General features: G+C 40.1%; 1 protein-coding gene across 28 annotated transcripts in view; it reads right to left on the minus strand.

Annotated features, from left to right (window-relative positions):
- Positions 1 to 19,966, minus strand: part of DLG2 (discs large MAGUK scaffold protein 2) — a 2,011,757-nt gene that overhangs the window by 138,888 nt on the left and 1,852,903 nt on the right. For all 28 annotated transcript variants that reach the window (XM_067750569.1, XM_067750576.1, XM_067750568.1 and 25 more), the window contains one exon: positions 6,951 to 7,065. In XM_067750569.1, coding sequence (XP_067606670.1) covers positions 6,951 to 7,065 — 115 coding nt within the window. The remainder of the gene's footprint in view (positions 1 to 6,950; positions 7,066 to 19,966) is intronic.

Here is a 19,966-nt window from a genome sequence, read left to right on the forward strand (position 1 = left end):
CAGGGTCTCTTACTTATATGATGAGGTTGCTTTCCCCTCCCACCAAAATCAATCAGGTAAGAACATCTTTCCTCTAGAATGAAAACCCATCAGGATAAAGAATCCTGGGTGAGATACGTTTGCTCAAGACTTGCTTCAATGTAACTCCCAGCCCTATGTCCCTAGAACAGGAAGATTAAGGGTGCCGAGAACGAGAAAATGGATGAAGTTCACCCTGAACCCAGCCCCTACCCCAAGTCCTCTTGCTAAGAGGGTACAGGCTGTGTGTCATGGTCTAAATGTATTATTGAATTAGGCCTCAGTTGAAAGAGGGTCACAGAGTTCAGCAGGCAAATGAAGCAGCCTGAAAGGCCCTGCAGAGCCCGATGTGTCCTGGAAATCCCAGTACCAGTAGGTAGTTCCTGCGTCCTCAGGACACAGCCAGACTCCACACACTTGGTATTGGGTTTCCGTAGGACTGACTGCTCAAAGGTCCTGGCTTATATTCTAATTTTTTTCTTTCACATTTGTATAGGAAAGAGAGTCTAGGAATTAATTCATCCAACAAATATTTACTAAGGAGACTTTCTTATGCCAAGCACTGTGGCATAAGGCACTAAGGATATAGTAAAATTAAGACATTAACTGGGATTTGCAGGTCCAGTATTGATGGTATTGACATTTCAAGGAGCTTTCCCATGAAGCTTTAATAAAGACCAGAGTGATCACTATTTTCATAGCTGAGCTTTAAATACCAGTGGTCTTCTGGGTAGATTTCATTGTAGGAAGCCTTATAGGCATAATGTAAAGATTAAAATAGGTTAATAACTGCAAGGCATATAACACATGAGGTATCATAAAAGGACAGTTACAATAATGATCTACATACTACTTGAATTGCCTGCAGATATGTACAATGAGAATCCTGAGGGAAAGAGGTCTGTGCTCTTACTCATCTCTGTATCCTTAGCATCTACGGCAGACTGGTATATTGTAGGTAAGTACGTGAAACCATGTTTGTTGAATGAAAGAATCGATGCCCTAATGAATCTATGTGTAAAAACATTATGTTAAACAATGGGGCAGGAGGCAGACCTCAGCATTTGTTATATTATATAGCCTTTGAAGCAAAAACTGTCAAGGAAAGCAGAAAGTTTGAGTTACCAGTTTAAAATGTGGACTTCGAACCACTGTAAAAAGAAGAAAATCCTTCAAATTCAGAACAGAAAACCATGAGCAGAGGGCTTAGAGTAGCTGAAGAATGCAGAGGAAAAATGGAAGAAATTGTGAGGATAGGGACGCTGATAACACCCATGAGGAACTGGAAGGGCCAAGTGTAAGCAAAGCAACCCTTTCTTCTTAGCTGTGTCTCCAACTGAATTCTTTTTAGATTCTGTCTCTGGACAGACCCTTGTGGGGGATGAGAAATGCCTGATGAGTTGGCACAGCTGGGCACTCTGGAGCCATAGAATCCTGGCCTTTCCCGTTGGCTTTCATGGGGTCTAGAGGACTGAAAACATAAAAGGTCTCCAGGAAGTCTATCCTCCTTCCCTTGATGAAGGAAAGCCAAGGCACAGGGAGACTCACCGCTGCTGAGAAAAGTGTCTCCGTTCACAAACAATTCTACAGTCTCTCTGTCCTGCAGGGGACAGGCTGCCTTTCTAATAAATGATAAACACCACTGACATTAATCAATTGCTTCGCATGTGCCAGGTATTTAAATTCACCATTTTACTTTATCCTCACAACCACTTTGTGGTATCTTGTTACTAATTTCACGGATAAAGACGCTAAGGACAGAGAGACTGACTTGTCCAAGATCACTGAGCTAGTAAGTGGCAGAACCAAGATTCAAATGTTTGTCTGTCTGGCACAATGCAGCAACCGTGCTCTTAAATAAGCATTGTTCTCTACTGCCTCACACACAGGACCTGAATGTCTGGCTCACATCCAGTCCCATTCTGTGAGCTTGGGGGCAAATATTTACCTTCTCCGAGTCTCACTTTCTTCACCTGTAAAATAGAGGAAATATCCCCTGATTCTTCGAGGTGTTGCGAGAATCATACGGGGAAATATATGCCAAACACTAACATAATGGGTGACCCACAGAAGACGCCTGACAAACGTTTCCCTCCATTTCTACTTCCTCATCTATGCCAGGGAGAACCGCCTTCCAAGCTGGCTAGGACACCAAGGGTCTGGGGATTCCAGAGATGCTAACTGTAACGTAGTGAAGATGTGTTCTCCTGCCTATGTACTGTGTCATCTGCCTGGAATGCTCCTCCTTGTTTACTCCATCTGCAAGCTGTAGATCACAACCCATTAGTGAGTTATTAAACCAACTTAATGAGTTGTGACCTTCACTTTTTTTAAAAAAAGAGGAAGACAAATAGAACGGAAAATAGCAAAGTTTACTGTACATTAAAGGTACACTTTGATGAAATTCTTCTTTCAGCTTTATGTGCGTATGTATTTACTGGGCCATGATGAATAATGTATTTCTTACTTTGAGTAAAAAGGTTTGAAGGCCTCTGGATTAACTCATACAAAATCTTCAAGAATCAATTCAGATATCCTTATATAAGGCAGCAGTAAAGATTCTCGGCCTCTCTAGAGGTAACTTTTCACACCACACTGCATTGTGATTGTCTTCCCCTCAGCTGTCCCCCCCACTAGATGTGAGTTCCTTGGGGACAGGAAACATGACTTCTACTGCTGGGTCCTCAATGTCCATTATAGGTCCTGGCACAGAATATACACTCAAAAAATGCTTGATGAATGCATAAATAAATTATAGTAACTGACTAAACATAAATTCACAAAATGCTCCAAATATGAAGCAAACAAACAAACAAACAAAACCTAAATTCACAACAGAAAGCTTATTCACTTGAACTCTCAAAATCGGTACCTTTTATTAACAAACGAACATGGGCCAAGTTTCTCTTTTATATTCTTTCCTGTGACCTTTCACTCCCCATTGGTGGACTTACCTGCTTTTCTTTCTTCCCCTCTCCATTCTCCCAGTGTCCTGGGTGCTCTTGCTCTCTTTTATCAGAAGAAAGGATCTCTCCTTAGCCATTTGCACTTCTGTGTGAATTTAATCCCCTGTATCTCTGACCTTTCTTCATAGCTTTTAGATATAAAGGTGCATTCCTATTAGTAGCAGGAAAAGCCTTGTTCTGCTATAGGGATGCATTTAACAACTGATAAGAAGACGGGGAGTGCATATTTTAGAGCTAGGGAGACCTCAACCTGCCCATATGGAGAGCCCCAAAGTACATGCAATGAAACCCGAAACCCCGTATTCCAGTGGTTCAGGAGCCCAAGTGAATCTATGGCTGAAGAACTGATAATGTACTTGTGGAGCATTTTGAAAAATACTTTATTCAAATTTTTAATATTTTATTTACTTTTAAGGTTCTACAACTACATGTTTCACAATGCAGGAAATACACAATACGCATAGCCCATTAAATCAAATAGATGCAAATCACTGGCATACAACACGTACAGTATTATCATTAGCGACAATCAACTCCATTTGCATGGCACTACCAAAGCACTTCAAGCACCTTACAAAAAAGATTAAAAGAAGGAAAATGATTACAACTAGATTGGAAAATAGAGAGGGCTGGCTCAAGTTTACAACACCGCCTGGCTCAGATGTGCTAGTTCCCTCCCTCTCTCTTCCACACTGTCGGGCAAATAAATCGCCACCACCAGGGAGGACCATTTCTAGTAGGGGAATGAGGCCAACTTCTGCAATATCCTGAGGAGATGCACTATCTTGGACATGGTCAGCGCAGGGCTAATGCTGGGAGTGTGAGGTGTGAGAGAGTGTGTGCGTGTGTATGTGTTGTGCATATAGGGAAGAGGAGGTGACTCCAAGGGGAAGGGTGGTTTTGTGGTGCAAACAAATGTTCTACTAAGTCAGCTAAATTGTTTATTACAGAACAAGAAGCTGCTTGCTTTCTGGTTTAGGTTTCGGCTTCATGGAAAAATACGAATAGTACTAAAGAAATTCCCTATGAAATCCCTATAGTACAGTTTATCCTGTGTAAAAACCCCAAAGAGGTTTCTGTTTGAATTTCTCCTCTCAGCTAATCTACTCCTTAATCCAAGAGTCGGCCACTGTGCTGATGGAAGCACACTGGGATTCATGGCCAAAGTGCGTTCAACAGCTGAGACGCACAAGCTGTCCCCTGAGCAGGTGGAGTGAGGTGGCACTAGGAGGCAGGACATCTAACTCTGCCACCAAATGGCTGTGGGGTCCCGGGCAAATCCCTTCCCTCCTGGGGCCTCAGTTTCCCCTTCTGCAAATTAAACAGTGGGCCTGGTGATAGCTAAGGTTCCAGCCCTAGAATTACATAAAGCTGAGCAGAATAAAGAGAATAATACTCCAGGGTGTCATTCTCAGATTAAAGAGACATGCTCATCATCTGATGTTTATATAATCAGAGAAATTCTGTTACTGATTTATTCTGAGACAGCAACTAGTTGACTTTCTAAAATAAGCACAATCAACTGGCACTAGTTCTATTCAAGCGATCTGGATGAAACAAGCATATCTATGAAAATCCTATAGCTAAAACTGGTGTAAAACAAACAAACAAACAAACATACTTAATCATTTTTAGTAAGAATCCCCTTTAGGCCTTGCCATTTCATTTCATTTTATTAATTAATGAAATTAATTAATTTAAATTAATTTATCACATTGCATGAGAACAAGGCCAGGGGATCTTGTAAGTTCTTTCCCTCTGATTTTACTCTATTCATGGTTCATATCTTTTCCAATTCTATGCCTCTAAAAGTCATTTAGATACTGAGGTCAGCCCTCTACAACACACTTTTCGTATCTTGTGAAGAAATAATTTGGGAAATTTCCCATTTAGTGTCAGCTATTTTTGAGCCTCATTTAAAAGTAGTTCCTCCTTTCAATATGACCTCCAACTATTAGAATGTTAACAAGGTAACATTCTTTATTACCTTAAGTCTTCATCTCTTGTATGTTATAGTTTTATTTACCATTTTAGAGAATAAAGGTCTGATTCTGAGTAACACTATTATTTCAAATAAGTCTATTAGTCTTACATAATAGCATCATAGCACTTCATTTAATTTTCCTAATCCTCCACAACTTAATTAACAGGAGTAAGCTATTACCAGTATATTTTTGGCAAACTCCTTCTAGTACATTGACATGTTTATGCATTCTATTTTTTAACAAGACACCAACAATATGGTAATGTTTCCTTCCAGTTTTATTCTATATAACCATTCCACTTTTATTAGCTGATTTATCTCTAACCTACTAACCTAATTGGCTTTTCCTAATTTGCTACCCAAGACTAAAACATTTCAAGATTAGAAAATATTTTATATCACAAAGAATAGCAATACAACACAAGTAAGGAGAACAGAAACAGCTACTTTCCATCATATTTGTGATGTCACTACAAGACATGTTCTAGGGTGGTCCTCAACAGTTCCTTTCACAGATTACACAGAAATGTATCAAAATAATCTTCCAAAACGCAGTTGAACAAATTTGGGACATTGATATTCTGGGTTTTTTTTATTTTAAATCTCAGGACTTCTGAGGTACTGGAACTCCCTGGAATAAGAAGGGACTCTATGCTTGTCAGAGAGGCCAGCAAATCAAGGCCTTCGAGAACCTGCCGCCTTCTGGAATCCTGCTCCCTTCTTGGCCCTGCTGTGCCTACCTAATACACACAAAAGATAACTTTATAGCCAAAGAGGAACCAACAGGACAAGTCAATCCAAGTACATCAATTAATGTCTATAACATGCACCTCATGTCAAGAAAAGACAGTGAAATTTCAGATCAGGAGGACATGGCCCTAGGTGGGAATCAGACCAGATCCTGAGGGAGAGAGAATACAGTGAGGATGGGCATGGTTCCTCCACTGATACCTGGATTCATCTGCACCATTAACTGGACATCACTCTCCCCCTGTGGCTGTTAATACTTACATTATTATTATTGTAAGTCATCATTCTTTTTAATTGACTGATAGTGGAATGAAGAATAGTTTCCAATTGGAATTAGGAAGATTTTCCTAGATTTTATGAAAAACTAGGAATTAATCCTTTAATATGACATAAAATCCTTAAAGAAATATGATGAATTATTTTTAAGAAACAACTGGATACTTCAAATTCACTGAGTTTTTACAGTTTGCAAGTGTACAGTTTTCTGGGGTTTTTTTCAAGTGGAGTCAGCACTGATGAAGTACATTTTGGGAAGAATATAGAAGGCTTATGCTAAGAGGTGAATGTTATAGTTGAGTGATGATGGATCTTACTCAAGAGTTAACTATGGGGATGAAAGACCACAGGGCATTTCAAGTTCAATCAATCATCTTTTTTTTCTGGTAAATTAATGAGTTTTGACAGGCAAGGAACAAGTAACTTTTGTGGTTTGAGAATCAACTGGTAATGAGATGCCACAGAAGAAAGTCATTCTACCAAGACTTTAAGAAAAAAACCACATAGCTCTTTGAGAGAGTACTTCTGATTTCCAATCAATACACCAAAGTTAATGCATAGATGTCAAGCAGGCCAGGAAGCAATATGAGAATATTTTCTTCCCATACTGATGGTAAGCCAATGTCCAGGGCTTTGGCCCACATATTCAATTTAAGATGTATCAGAACTGAAAATATTTCTTATTATTTTTACTACAACCTATGCTAAGAACTTTACCCTGGATCACAACATGGTCAAAGAACTTGTTAAAAGCAGGGGCCTTTAACTAGTTTAACATAATTAATAACATTTCAAAAATTTCTTCAAAATGGTTAAACTTAAGGTCTTACAGTGGTGTATTGACAAGTGTAGGTTAGTCAAGAACACGTGTCCCGTTGCTATAAGGCGTCGCCTTTGTCTCCCCAAGCTGATGGCTCACAAGTACAGATCACAGTAAGAAATACACTGTTGCCTACCTGACATAGAGAGAGCGTTTCTGATTGGTTCGCAGGGACCCGGACCCGGAGCTCATGCTGTGGTTCATCATCTGCTCTCGTAGGTCATGGATTTTGGCCTCAAATCGAGCGTAATCTGGGAATGGAAACGGAGGTGGCAAATTTGGTTCTGTGCCTTCAGCAAGTTAGAAATACTGCACACTCAAGGCAACCCTTCGTCCCTGCTGTTGGTCCCTTTGCCAAGCCACGGGGAGATGCACAATGCAAGAATGGAGGAACACAGAAGGTTTACTTTCATATTATTTATTTGAAGACATTCACCAGAGGGAAAGAACAAACCAGTTACTTCCCAAAACGTAACTCAAAAACATACCACCACCAAATCCCCAATATGTGAAAAGTCCATGGGGAGGAGGTGGGTGTTTTTATAAATGGGCTATACAAGGTATCCTTGTTGGTGATGGAAATGTTTCCTGTCTTGACTGTGGTCGTGGATACAGGTACTTGCACATGTGATAAAATGACACAGAACTCACTACACACACACACACACATGATTACAAGTAAAGCTGGGAAAACTGGAATAAATTTGATGGATTATGTCTATGCCAACATCCTGCTTGTCATAGCATGCTACAGATTTCTAAAATGTTACCACTGGGAAAAACAGAGTAAAAGTACATAGGATTTCCCCGTATTGCTTCTTACAACTGCATGTGAATCTATAATTATCTCTAAATAATAGGATTAATTTAGAAATGAGAGGGTAAAAAACCCCAAAAGTTCATAGGATTACCAATAGTATAGGGGCTGAGGTGAGTCTCTAGTTACCCACAGCCAGATAGACCAGAGTATCAAGTGTTTGGTGATGAACTGTGTAAAAAACGCCATTTAGGGTTTCCCTGGTGGCGCAGTGGTTGGGAGTCCGCCTGCCGATACGAGGGACATGGGTTCGTGCCCCGGTCCGGGGGGATCCCACATGCCACGGAGCGGCTGGGCCCGTGGGCCATGGCCACTGGGCCTGCGCGTCCAGAGCCTGTGCTCTGTGACGGGAGAGGCCGCAGTGGTGAGAGGCCCGCGTACCACAAAAAAAACAAAACAAACAAACAAAAAAACGCCATTTAATTTTGCTAAGTTTTTCCCCCCCTGGGGGGCTCCTAGAAGCTGATTACTTGGGATCATACCTCAACTTTGCCTTATAGCTTTAATATAAAACATCACATGCCAAACTTCATCAATTCTAATACATACAATATATTTAAATCAGCTTCTCAGGAGATCAGGGTTCGAAAATAGTAAATCTATTTTAGAAATATTCAAAGAAAAAACATATGGGTCTAAAAAAATCAAGGAAATATAATTATTAAAAGATGCTATTTCATCACAGGAAAAATTTTTTCACCATATCAATCCAATAAAAAGAAAGAAAGAAAAATAGGTTTTAAGACACTCCGTAAAGCAATGAGCATAGAAAAGGAAATGGCTTTTGAAGTTTCCATGTTCTTGATCCCAACTTGGTCTGTCACCTCCCTGGCACAACTGTGTCTTGCTTTCGGAGAATTTAAAGCATGAAGAATTTTCACAGAGGTCCTCAGTACATTTCAGAAAACAATGTGATTTTCAATTCAATTTATCCGTAACTTTTCACAAAAACAGGAATGACTAAATGAATATAATACAAGATGATCTACTTACAGTGTACTTCAAATTTTTTATAATAAAAAGTTCCATTAAATTTAAATTCAATTTACTGAATATCTGTTGGCTGTTGTGGCGTGGAATTTCATAAAGAAAATGATTTGACCTTAGTTTTCAATGATAGACAACAATGAATTCTGAATGTTAAATATTTTTAAAGTTTAGTGCTCTACAGACAACCCTAACTGACAGGAAATTTCTGGTGTTTAGGCGAAGTCTGATATTACCTAGATTTGGAAGACTTCCTGTTCACAACTTCTCTTTGAATAATTAAATCCTAAATGTTTAAATAAGCCGAATACCTATTTAACCTAAAATCTATTAACCATAATTTAAGATATTTATTTCATTTCATTTTAGCAGAGAGAGAAAACACTTATTTACAGCCATAAATATGATGCTATATGCAGATTTAAATCATTCTGAGCAAGTCATATTTTCTTGCCATCCTATTAATATCCAATTAATATTACTGCCAGCCACATGGCAGATGCTGTGCTCAGGGCTTCATAAGCATTATTTCATTTCTTATTTAAATTACAAAACGAAGTCCATGGATGTTGTAAAAATGTGAACCATACAGAAAAACACAGAACAAAAAATGAGAGGTCCCCATCCCCCCTTCTACTCTCTCACTGCTGTCCTTCCCTATAGCGTAGCCTATAGGTACATAGCTGGCGGGTGCTGGACTTCCGCAGACATTTCTCAATTCATTTGAATATATACATACTCCCACACACATATGAGATCTTAATTATATATTATGCTCATGTTTTTTCCTCCCTTTTTAACAGTGTAACTTGGATCTTTTCCTACCCTCTCTCAAATAATAAGTATCATGTTTCTTAATACCCTTAATTACATTCCACAGTTTAGACTATAATTTATTTAACAATTCCCATATGACAGCCTTTGGTGTCAGACAGGGATCTTGGTGTACGTGAGCACATCCATGGCAGGTCTGTACAGCACCACAGCATGAGTATCAAAGCTTTGCACAGAGTCACACAGCCCCCATCAGCATTTTTTGGAGAAAATAATCTAGCCTGGAACACAGAGCTGGAACTCTCTGTTCCTTCTGAGCCATGCTCCACACTGTCACTAGCTAAACACCATGCATCGCCCCTAAGAATCACTCAATCTGCCATCTGTTCCCAGGACAACCCCTCTACCATTTGATGACTTTATTATCATGATAAAAACCTGAACTCCCACCTCCAACCATCTCCCCCCGCCCACCGAAACACCTAAGTCAGTGCCAGTCCTCGACTACACACCGACACTTTGCTACTTTACTGTACTCATCACACCAAACTGCAGTCATTTGCGCCGTTGCTCACCTTCCCCATTAGATTGAGTTCAGCAAGCCTTTCCCTGTTCCTAACCTAGTGTCTGGTATGCAGGAGGCATTTAATAACAGGTACTCAATAAACATTTTCTGAATGAATGAATGAATGAATAAATAATGAACGAGGAAGTGAGAGGAACTGAAATGAATTCAGTTCTAAAATGCCTGTAGGACTGAAATTGCCTGTTTTCAATATTAAGGTTTTTTTTTAAATGTAGAAAGATAAGATGCTTCTCCTCTAGGACTTTGGTTTCAAGGCTAATTATTCTGCCTAATTTCAAGGCTTTACTCCTGTCTAATTATGGCCACTCCCAAATCCCACTGTTGTTTTTACTATTCTCTTGGCAGTCTCTATGCTCTCCCCATCTCAGCCATGTCATACATTTTGGAAACAGTTCTCTGATACTTAACTTGTATGCCATCAGCACTTTATTAGGCTCTTCCTGTGTTCTCCTTACTGTATGGCTCATTAGATCCCCAAAATGTTTTCTACCATCCTTTTGAAATGTTTATTCTGCATCGTATTCTATGGTGTTTATACATTCTCCACTGTGGATGGGGAGGTATTATATTGTGTGTTGTATTGTATTGTATTGTATTTGTCTTAACTGGAATCCATCTTGTTCTCAACTTCTCCACTTTGACAATCATGTTAAACACAAATCCTGTATTCAAAAGTGTTTATCCCTCTTTGCTCCTTTTTGAAAAATAAAGTTTTACAAGTAATTTCATCAAAGCAAAAACAATAAGATCTGAGTTTACAAATATAAATGGTGTGTGTGTATGCATGTGTGAGAGAGAGACAGAGACAGAGAGGAGAGGGGCTATGTCTCCAGCCTCTCATAGTTAAACAAGTTTAAAGTTAGAAATGCTCTAGAAATAAACAAGAAAGTAGATACATAAATTGTGAAGTATGTCTTCTTTATGCTTTACAATAGTATTGAAAACTACATTTTCAACAAGTTAAAAATCTAACACTACCACGTGCATTTAATCTTAATTCCCTCTTCTTTCCCCAAATGTTTCATTCACATCCATGCCCTCCCCTTTGGGATATTTTCCAATAAAATCCTAACACTCAGGAGAACATTCTAATGAGATTTTAAAGTGCTCAATCTTTATATATTCTAAAGGAAAATTCATGTTTACTGAACTGTGCACCTGCAATAGACTACTTTCTGTGCTACATACTTAAAAATTATGTTATTTCTCCTAACAAAGCTCTGAGGTAAGCATATTATTTTAGAGATGAGGAAACAGGTTCAGAGAGGTTAACTAACTTCACCAAAGTCACAAAGCTTCTAGGTAACAGAGCTCCTTGGACATGGAGCTAGCATTCAACCCTGGATCTCTGTGAGGTCAGTCTGTCTCCATCACATCTTAGTACCTATTAAAACACCACAATCTTCCCTTAGAACCTAAGGTCTCCTCAATTCTCTACCCCTCCCTCCTAAAATCTCACTCTCCTTCCTTTCACCTACTGTATTATGTACATGCTGGTCCTCTCCTTTATTGTCCCATAAACTCCTTAGAGAGTGGGTATGCCTCACTCATCTCTGTTTCTCCAACCTCAAGATCTATCATTCCTCCTTCCCTACACATGGGATTGTACTAGGTGCATGGCATATAGTTTTGAAAAAGAACCTAAAGGAGTTTACTTCTTGAATGGGACACTGACAAGGAAATTAAGCAGGATAATGCTGAGGTGGGAAACTGCATTAAAGAAGCAGGACCTTAAGTCACTATGGAAAACAGTATGGAGGTTCCTCAAAAAAATTAAAAATAGAATTGCCGGGACTTCCCTCGTGGCGCAGTGGTTAAGAATCCGCCTGCCAATGCAGGGGACAAGGGTTCGAGCTCTGGTCCAGGAAGATCCCACATGCTGTGAAGCAACTAAGCCCGTGCACCACAACTACTGAGCCTGCACTCTAGAGCCCGCAAGCCACAACTACTGAGCCTGCACACCGCAAATACTGAAGCCCGCGTGCCTAGAGCCTGTGCTCCACAAGAGAAGTCACTGCAGTGAGAAGCCCACACACCACAACAAAGAGTAGCCCCCGCTCACCGCAACTAAAGAAAGCCCATGCACAGCAACGAAGACCTAGCACAGCCAAAAATAAATAAATAAGTTAATTAATTAATTAATTAGAAAAAGGATTGCCATATGATCCAGCAATCCCACTCCTGGGCATATATCTGGACAAAACTCTAATTCAAAAAGATACATGCACCTGTATGTTCATAGCAGCACTATTCACAATAGCCAAGACATGGAAACAACCTAAATGTCCATCAACAGATGAATGGATAAAGAAGATGTGGTACCTATATACAATGGAATACTACTCAGCCATAAAAAGAATGAAATAATGCCGTTTGCAGCAACATGGATGCAACTAGAGATTATCATACTAAGTAAGTCAGAAAGAGAAAGACAAATACCATATATCACTTATATGTGGAATCTAAAATATAACACAAATGAAACAGAAACTGACTCACAGACAGAGAACAGACTTGTGGTTGCCAAAGGGGAGAAGGTTAGGGGAGGAATGGGGTGGGAGGTTGAGGTTAGCAGACATAAGCTTTTATATAGGGATAGAAGGGATAAACAACAAGGTACTAACATACAGCATGGGGAACTATATTCAATATCTTGTGCTAAACCATAATGGAAAAGCATATAAAAAAACAATGCATATATGTATAACTGAATCAGTTTGCTGTACAGCAGAAATTAACCCAACACTGTAAATCAACTATACTTCAATTTTTAAAAGTACAAACCCACTGGAAAAAAAAAGAAATATTACCTCTGGTTAGTTCTTTTTTCCCCTCTATAAAAGATAAGCCATATTTTTTTAAATGTCACATTCTTGGGTATCGAAATCTAGTTGTTCCTGACTAGACATATTCATATTAGAATTATATCATTTGCTTTCACTTAGACATGATGAGTAATGATAGTAGACAGGGTAGAAAATTTGGATTATGTAGATATGGTCAGAATCCTGGCTCTGCCATTTATTAGCTGTGCATTACTGTGAAAGTTGGGCTCAATTTCCTCATAAGTAGAACAGGAATTATAACTGTACCTACTTCAAGACATGCTGGGAAGGTTACAACAGAGAGCTGATGGACCTAAAGGGTTGGCTCTTGGTAATTACTGACAATTCCTCCTGTTAATTTTCACATGTAATTCAACACCTATTCTTGTTCACTGCTTGCAGAAGTCATAACCCCTTTCTGTACCAGGTAAAATGGAAAGCTGTGTCTGCTACCAGTACCCTCTAATACAGCCTTACTCTGCCTGTTATGAACTGATGTCTCTACCAGGCCAAAGAGCAATGATGGCCGTACTTGGGGACACCTGGCACCAGTGTGGAACTACTCACCTACCGGGCAACCACTAAATGGCTCCTCAGGGACCTCTCACAAATCCACAGTGATCTGGAGGTCAGGAGAATGATGCCCAATACCAAAGCTGCTGCCTTTTTCAGGAATATTAGTAACCTCATCCATCGGTATCATCTCAAGGCTTTAGCTACTGATGGACACTTGGATGGAGCAAGGGCAAGGGTGTGAATGCCATGTGCTACACATGAGAGGGGTCTCTGCCATATACCTGCTTCCTACACAATTTGTCAAGTGTGAACAAGGAGACCCAGAAGCAAATTCACCCCATCATCCACACAGGAAAGGAGGCACTGCCTCCTGTGAGGAGACTGGGGTTGTTTAATGCAATAGGATTAATCTGCATAGATTAAAGCTGAACAACTGCTCACATCTTCAAGGCTCGGATGCCAGCCTTGTGCCTGAGAGAAGAAAATAATAAGCTCACTGCGTTAGACTACAGCATGAAGCCATGGGCATGTCATCCTCGAAGTGAGCTGGTGAGTGGCATACCCTCCACAGTTGTGACCTCATCCAACTGTCTCATGATTGTCAGCTACCAGAGGAAGCAGTGAGCAGAGTAGGACAGGGAACTTTAGGCTGGGAGGCCAGCTTTAAACCTTAATCCTGTCGTTTACTACCAACACGGCCACGGAAAGTTTCTGAGCTTCAGTTTGCTCATCTGTAAATTGTGAGATTCCTCTCACAAAGTGGTGTGAGAATCAAAATGAGATTTGACATGAAGCATTTTGTAAATGTAAGATAGTTGTTTCTGTTGTTACTGTGATGGCCCCTCTTAAGACAAATGCATATCCAGTCCTTAGTCACACTAATGGGGACAGTAGCATCCTATTCCTATTTGCTCATTACGGATATGTGTGCAGCTTTAACAACAACTGGTAAATCACTGGGCTGTAAGCAGGATTCTGTACATCCAAGCAGAACAGGCTGCTTTCCTGCCAAGTTATCCACTTCCACACTCCAGGGGAAGCAGTCTGAAGAGATCACCTGCTGCTCACCCAAGAAGTGATGCTTTTACTATACAAACCTGAGCTAGAAGTCCTTGGTGGCTTATAAGCTAAGGAAGCCTGAGCTTTGGGGCACCTTCCAATAGGGTTGGGGCAAATATCAATGGTGTGCAGTCTATTGGAATCACAATATTGTTTACCTGGACATGACCGCTGTTGTCACCAGGGCCAGGTAGAATAGTTTATACCTATTATTAGCATAGCACCTGCTCACTGTTCCAGCAATGAGATACAGGTGAGCAATTGTAAATGTTGCCATTTCTTTGGGGGAAATACCTTCCTTCATTTATTCAGCAAACATTTCTTCAGGGTTTATTACATGCCAGGCACAATGCTAATTGCTAGGGATACTGAATCCACTGGGCAGTTCTTTGCCTTAAGGAGCTCATACACAGGCTCGTACACAGCCTTTAATTTTCTGGTTCTTTGGGGTGAGTATAAAAAGAGCATCTGCCACTTAGATTTCCGCTCCTATATGTGAATCAAGCACTTTCTAAACAGTAATGAGATACCTTCGAAGAAGCCAATACAGTCAAATACATGTTACAATGGAGAAACTGAGGGAGGTTAAATCTTTGTGAAAGACTGTACGGTTACTGGTAGAGCGAGAAGAGCAACTAGGGTCTCAAAGCCGTACCCTGGAATCAATGTTCTGGATTTGAGTCTTGGCACTGAGTGATGTTGGGAAAATTCCTCAACCTCTCAGAGATGCTGTTTACTCCTTTGTAAAATGGGGAAATCTTTTCTGCACCTATACAAAGTTGTTCTGAGTATCTAATACAATGTACTTCATTTTCATCTTTTTAAGCAGTATTGATTTCAAAAAGCAGTGCCAATTAATAATAGTCCTGGGCTTCCCTGGTGGCGCAGTGGATGGGAGTCCGCCTGCCGATGCAGGGGACACGGGTTCATGCCCTGGTCCAGGAAGATCCCACATGCCGCGGAGCAGCTGGGCCCATGAGCCATGGCCGCTGAGCCTGCGCGTCCGGAGCCTGTGCTCCGCGGTGGGAGAGGCCACAACAGTGAGAGGCTCGTGTACCGCAAAAAAAAAAAAATAATAATAATAGTCCTGTTTTTGGAGAGGGTGGACTCAAGACTCACTCAGATTTCACAAGCTGACATGTATGGGTGTAAAAGGGGGAAAATGTTAGCCTTATAATCAATGTAATATGATAAATAAAAGTGCTTAAAACTAGAAAATTCCAAACATATATATTACTGCTCTTTCTCCACTACTCTTTGTTTTTGCAAAAGATTATAGACAATTGTACTTTAAAAATTAAAAACTGTGAGACCATACTGAAAAGTACATTCTTCAGAAAAATATGAGACATGTTATTCTCCACTAGACTCTTAACCAAATAGGCATGTATAGGAGGATGGCCATAGAATACTGGTTATGTCTCAAGCCCAAGAAGCAATACTGTGTCAAAATTCTTTTGTATAATGAATGATACAAAAATAATTCTATTTACTTGGAGCTCAGAAAAGAATCAAAAGTTACCATTTCACCACCTCTTCTTTTTTCTTTGCCCTGAAACTTCAGAGTCAGACAGGCACAGAAGAGGCCCCACCATGCAGACTTCCCTGCTGGCGCAGTAGTTAAGAATCCACCTGCCAATGCAGGGGACACAAGTTCAAGCCCTGGTCTGGGAAGACCCACATGCCGCGGAGCAACTAAGCCCGTGCGCCACAACTACTGAGCCTGCACTCTAGGGCCCATAAGCCACAACTACTGAGCCCGTGTGCCACAACTACCGAAGCGTGCATGGCTAGAGCCCGTGCTCTGCAACAAGAGAAGCCACCTTTATGAGAAGCCTGCGCACCACAGTGAAGAGTAGCCCGCACTTGCCGCAATTAGAGAAAGCCCGTGCGCAGCAACGAAGACCCAACGCAGCCAAAAAAATAAATAAAATAAAATTAATTAATTAAAAAAAAAAAAAAGAGGCCCCACCATGTTACATCAAACTTTAGAGACAGCTTTAGAGCTTTCAGACTCCAGCTGTTTTTCAGGTAGTCATGCTGGGAAGGGCTGCTGTTTTTATAGACTGCTATAGAAGACTAGCTTCCCTCCCATATGTGTATTGGCATGCCCAACTGCCATCAAGAGAGCTAACCTCTGGCCACTGGAAGGATTTTCAGCCTGTGGATCTCCACAATTCTGCCTAAGGATTTAATTAGCCTTTTACCCCAACTCCTGACTTATCTCTCAGGTTGCATCCTGCTTCTGTGTTAAAGTGGTGACATGGAATTTTCCACTACCGAAGATTTACAGATGTTTGGCTTACTTCTTATCCAAACTACTGTGTGTGTGTACGTGTGTGTGTGCACGCGCGCGCTGTGTGCGACACACAGAGAGAGACAGGGAGACAGAGAGACGAAGAGAAAGAGATAAACAGATTCAAAACTAAATTCCCTAGAATCCAACTATAACTGGGAAACCTAGACAATAGGGTGAGTCTGTTATCTTTTCTGAACTCCACAAAGTAAGAGATCTCCAGCACTGAGCATAAAGAACTTAGTTATAGATGCCATGAAGGCAAGACATTGTCATGCTTTTTCTGTATCCCCAATGTTTGGAACAGAGTGTGACACATAGTTAACAATTAGTAAATGCTAATATAAATGTTTGCTAAATTGGGCAAGCTAAATAAAGACTTCTGGGGAAAAAAATGATCCTTTTGTTTGCTAAATCTACTACAATGTAGATCAGACCTTTTAGAATAATTTCTAATAATATACTGAATTAAGACATGTTGTTTCTCTCTCTCTCTCAGTAGAATTGGGGTCATTTGTTTTGACCAGAACAAGTTTTTGCACATCCTGGCTGGAGACCCTTTAAAGAGGTTTCAGGAAATGCTCAGGAATTCTTTAACGTGTGAGATGAAGTAAGTTTTATAGACAAACAACAGTCTGAATCCCCAACCAGCTATTTCGTACAATATGTGTGTAACTCTGAAAATCAGATATATCAAATTTCAATTTGGCTTCATGCCAGCTTTGTTTTATGGATTCATAAAGGCAGATTTTCTTTGATTATCAGGATTATTGCAAAGTGGAGTCAGCACAGAAACTTTTTGAATTTGGCAAAGCCTGTGTCTTCAGGCAACTGGGAGTAGCCTGGTGTAATTTTTTTCTTTTTAAAGCTCTGAAATAAACAGGTTTCAACTTTAAATCTTAAGTTTCACAGGGTGGATTTTGTGCAAGTTATTCAACCCAGAAAATACCTGGTTTTCTCATATGTACAACAGAAAAACACCACCAGCCTCATCAGATTGCTTGAAAATTAAATGTGATAGCATTTGTAAATGGAAAAGAAAAAAGACTAAGGTCTCTTGAAGCTTTATATTCCTAATTTATAAAATGGGGATAATGTTCACACCCTGCTTATATCACAAGGTTGTTGTAGGATCAAATGAAGAAACAGATATAAAGATGTTTGATAAACTGAATACCATATAAAGTGATGATAACAATTCATAACAATATAGCCTTTTAAAAATTTCCATTCTGCCTGGAGTATTTCCTCAGTATCTGAAATTTGTCCCCAAAGCTGTGAAATTTGATTTCTGTCTTGGCCATGGAAATAAAGCCACATAGGGCATCATGCTTAAGAGAGGAGATGTGAAACTCTGAGGGGAAAATGGAAACTTCTGGTATCATTAGGGCCTAGCTGACAATGGCAATTCTCCCTGAAGGTTTTGCTGGCAGGTTGGGTGAAAGGCTCAGAGCTGGGATGCACAGGCTGTAGTTTAATTGATGTGATTCATAGCTAATGGTACATCAGAAGAAGGATCAAGGAGCTGTGCCTTCTAATTTAAGGCAAAATGCTTAAGACTACATCCAACCAGATAAGAAAGGCTTCCTTGGCAAATACAAATGTTAAATCTTTGCTGGATTTGTCCTGTTCCTTCTTTTGTATTAAAATCATGGAGCTAGAAGCTAACATAATAATGTTCAAGCTTCCTGTGTTCTTCTGCAGTAATAATCAGTTAGATCTTGCCCAGTGAAAAGGATGATATTCTTGCCTAATTATAGACCAGGGCAGAGAAAGAAGATAAAGCAGTCTGGCTCTAGAGGTAGGCAGGTTGGCAGACCCCCTGGATATGACATAAGGAGTACAAATATCTGTCTTGCTTCCACAACATTCCTATCAGATTTATCCTTTAATAGCATCTTGAGAAATACATATACATATTATCTTGGAGGATAACCCACCATTCCTAGATAAATAGAAGCACAACAGGAAGAACACTAAGAGAAAATGGAGGCTTCGAGAGGCTAGACAATTCACCCAAGGTCACACAGCAGAGCTGGGATTTGAATCCAAGTCTAGTTCCAGCCTCAACCAGCTTTTTTCACTACACTGATACTACACTTTGCCCTGCAAGCGACAGTGCTATTCCCTCTTTTGCTCCTGACATGTACAGGCTATCTGGCTTGGTCACCCTAAGTAACAGTTAATAACCAATTTCTGATACAGCTATACATTCATACCTACAGTGAATTCTATAAGGCAGGCTGGTAAGATCAAAACGAAAAGGCTTTGTTTGCTCTCCGATACACTTCCCAAACGAAAGTTTCTCAATATGTCATTACTGTGATTCTGGGTTTAAGATTCGAAGTCAACTGCAAACCATGGCTCCTGTTGGTGCAGGTTCACCAGACTTGGGGCTGACTGCCAGGTTCACTTGCTGCCCTCTGTCTAAGGAGCACTTACAGGGTTGGGGGAGGCAGGAGATGCTCAGGAGAGACAGCAATCAGCCCTGCCTCCGATACTGCAGAATCTGCAGCGATTTCGGGCATGGATTCCCAGGAGCGGCTGCAGAGAGCAGGGCCACGTCACTGCATGAAAAATAAGGCTGAGAGTAGGAGCACTTCATAAATCTAAACTTACATAATAGACTGTGGGGTTTTTTGTCTTTAAAAGTATTTCTTTCTTACTTTTTTGTTGTTAAAATGTCCTTTTTATACTTAAGAGGCATAACCACCAAATGTAATGTATAGTGCTTGTTTGGCTCCTGATTAGGAAAAAGAAAAATTTAAGTCATTATAAACTGCGTATTAGATCATACCAAGAATTATTGTAAATTCTGTTGGGTGTGATAATGGCATTGTGGTAATATAAGAACATGTTCTCTCTTTTTTCTTTATAGTTTCTGAATACTGTAGGGATGAAAAGAGATAAATGTTGGATTTGTTTTAAAATACATCAGCAAAGAAAATACTTTAGGTGCTATATGATGCAAGCTGGCAAACTTGACCATTATTGAATATGGGTGACAAGTACATGAGCATTCTTTGTAAAATTCTAATTTTGCATATGCTTAAAACTGTTCATAACAGAAACATTTAAATTGATTATTTAAAAAGATTAAACATCCTAATTGAATAAAGTTAAAAAGCTGGCAACATCACATCAGTCCTCCTCACTAGTATAGTGGACAGGGAATGATAGGGCCTGGTTCCTCCGGCTCCTGCCCCTGGGCACCCCTGCATGTGTCGCTCTGAGCCCTGGTTTGCTCATAGTACAACAGGTATAGTACACCTAGACCTAGCAGCAATTTGAA

This window comes from Pseudorca crassidens, chromosome 9 (genome assembly GCF_039906515.1).
Source record: "Pseudorca crassidens isolate mPseCra1 chromosome 9, mPseCra1.hap1, whole genome shotgun sequence".
Taxonomy (NCBI): Eukaryota; Metazoa; Chordata; class Mammalia; order Artiodactyla; family Delphinidae; genus Pseudorca; species Pseudorca crassidens.